This window comes from Macrobrachium nipponense, chromosome 26, assembly GCF_015104395.2.
Source record: "Macrobrachium nipponense isolate FS-2020 chromosome 26, ASM1510439v2, whole genome shotgun sequence".
NCBI lineage: Eukaryota > Metazoa > Arthropoda > Malacostraca > Decapoda > Palaemonidae > Macrobrachium > Macrobrachium nipponense.
This window is the reverse complement of record NC_087215.1, coordinates 41,009,752-41,011,864: the sequence shown is the minus strand read 5'-3', so window position 1 is coordinate 41,011,864 and position 2,113 is coordinate 41,009,752. Positions and strand designations below refer to the sequence as shown.

At 36.0% G+C, this 2,113-nt stretch overlaps 1 protein-coding gene across 1 annotated transcript in view; it reads left to right on the top strand.

The window, feature by feature from the left end:
* Positions 1 to 2,113, top strand: part of LOC135200220 (rhodopsin-like) — a 3,032-nt gene continuing 919 nt past the window's right edge. Inside the window, exons 1-2 of the mRNA XM_064228656.1 lie at positions 1 to 159; positions 1,838 to 2,113. The exon at positions 1,838 to 2,113 is cut by the window's right edge and continues 919 nt beyond it. Coding sequence (XP_064084726.1) covers positions 1,838 to 2,113 — 276 coding nt within the window. The 5' untranslated portion in view covers positions 1 to 159. The remainder of the gene's footprint in view (positions 160 to 1,837) is intronic.

Sequence of the window (2,113 nt, the reverse complement as noted above, 5' to 3'; positions counted from 1 at the left end):
CTACATAAAAGCGGGAGCGATCTTGCTTTTTCAGTCACAGTTGAATCCACTGGGAACTCAGCCACTGGAGCAGCTGGTCAGTCCGCCTCAGCTGAAGTAGCTCATCGAGAATATCTTCTAGTGTCGGCGGTTGTAAGCTGCTGTTTCAGTTACTAAAACGTAAGTTCATATATAAATTTTCGTGTTGTAGGTCTAGCACTTTCTTTTTTTTTTTTTTTTTTTTTTTTACATATTTCCACACTGCAGTCAATCGGAAGCAAATTCGTTGAGTATATGCATTGGTGATGCATGGCATTCGGACTTCTATGTTCAGTATCACTACCAGAGAGCCACGTCAACATCGCTGTGTGTTTCTGTCTCAGTTTTAGAGTAGTTTCGGTGACTTTCTAACTATGGTTTGGGTAACTAGGCCTGCATTTACATAGCTGAATGTTTGAATTGAACATCCAAGGCTTTTATGATATCTACGGCCATTGGCACCGTTATAATATAATGAAGAATGAACATCTGAAACCTTTTAAGACCACAAAAAACAAACGAACCAGATACTAAGGAACATGAAGTATTTATAGATAAGCTACTCATGAAAGCAATGTCAACTTGCCACTGAAACCATGTCCTCCCCAAGAGCCTCAACAAGGATTGACTGACATACGTGATATGGATGGGGTGTTGATTTTTAAAAAAGGCATTCAACAACTGGCATAATTTTATTTCTATATTAGTTGTTTGTAAAATCAAAATAACTTTGTACTTGCGTGCATATATGTTTATTTATGTTTTATCAGCTTGAAAAATAGATTACCTTTTTTTATACCTCAGAAGGAAAAAATAATTTTAGATATCATTCATTCTAACAACTACTGTTATTGCTACGCCTAATAATTTCATTACTACTGCAGTCTCTTGAATTATTACCATGAGTAATACTATTGTGAGTTTTACTATTAGGGAAAAAATTTGCTTATTGACGTAGATGTTCATTCTTCGTTGTTTGTGTACTTGCCCATTCTTGTAATTGCAAAAATGTTTACATTAGCACAAGGGAAGTCTTGAAATTAGACCAGGTGCTGCAGTTATTGTGGAAGAAATATTACGTAATGAACAGATTGGTTTATCAGGAATTAATAGTACCTGAGATATTGTTGGAACGCGCCAGTTAAAGGGTTACTTTGTCTCCCCATGTTGCTTTGCTCCTTGTCTCCAATTGTAACTTGTGTCCCAATTGGAATATCGTGCCAGCTTTCTTTTCTGTCTCTAACATTTTATCAAATTTTTTTGTCTGCATTGTTTCTTAGTAGTAAGGTTTAGCATGGGTTAAGAAAATCAATGTTTATGTATATTTCTGTTGATATTTCTGGTCAATAAGCTTATAATTGAGTGGCTTTACACTGGTAGTGAACAAAACCATTAACACATTGGTCCCTAAGGATATGTCACTGAGTAGTGTGTGTGCGTGTGTGTGTGTGATGAGAGAGAGAGAGAGAGAGAGAGAGAGAGAGAGAGAGAGAGAGAGTCGTCTGTGATATTAGTTATGGATGTTAAACACGAGAGTTTTTGTGATTTGGTGTTACCATAAATTCTAACTTTAAATTTTCCATTATTGTCTTATTGAAAGTAAAGATTCGTTAATAAGATAAGCAAATTTCACAGTTAGTAAAATAAGTTCTTATATTTATAGACAACATTATTATTGAAATATAGTTTGCCATGGAAAATTATGCTCACAATATTTGCATCTTAATTCAAAGCTTTGAAAACAATTAGTCAAATAACCTAAGAGTATTAGAGATACTTTATAAATAACGTTATTGATTAAGAACTTTCCATTTTTCAGATGTCGTGGAAAAACCAACCAGTAGAATTTTCCCTCCCTTCAACCAACCCCTATGGGAATTTCACGGTTGTCGATATGGCACCAAAGGAGATCCTCCACATGGTGGATCCTCACTGGTACCAGTATCCTCCTCTGAATCCACTGTGGTATGGTTTGGTAGGAATGTGGGTTGGAATCATGGGGTGTCTTTCCATTGCTGGTAACTTTGTTGTCATCTGGGTATTCATGAATACCAAGCCACTTCGTACTCCAGCTAACTTGCTTGTTGTCAACTTA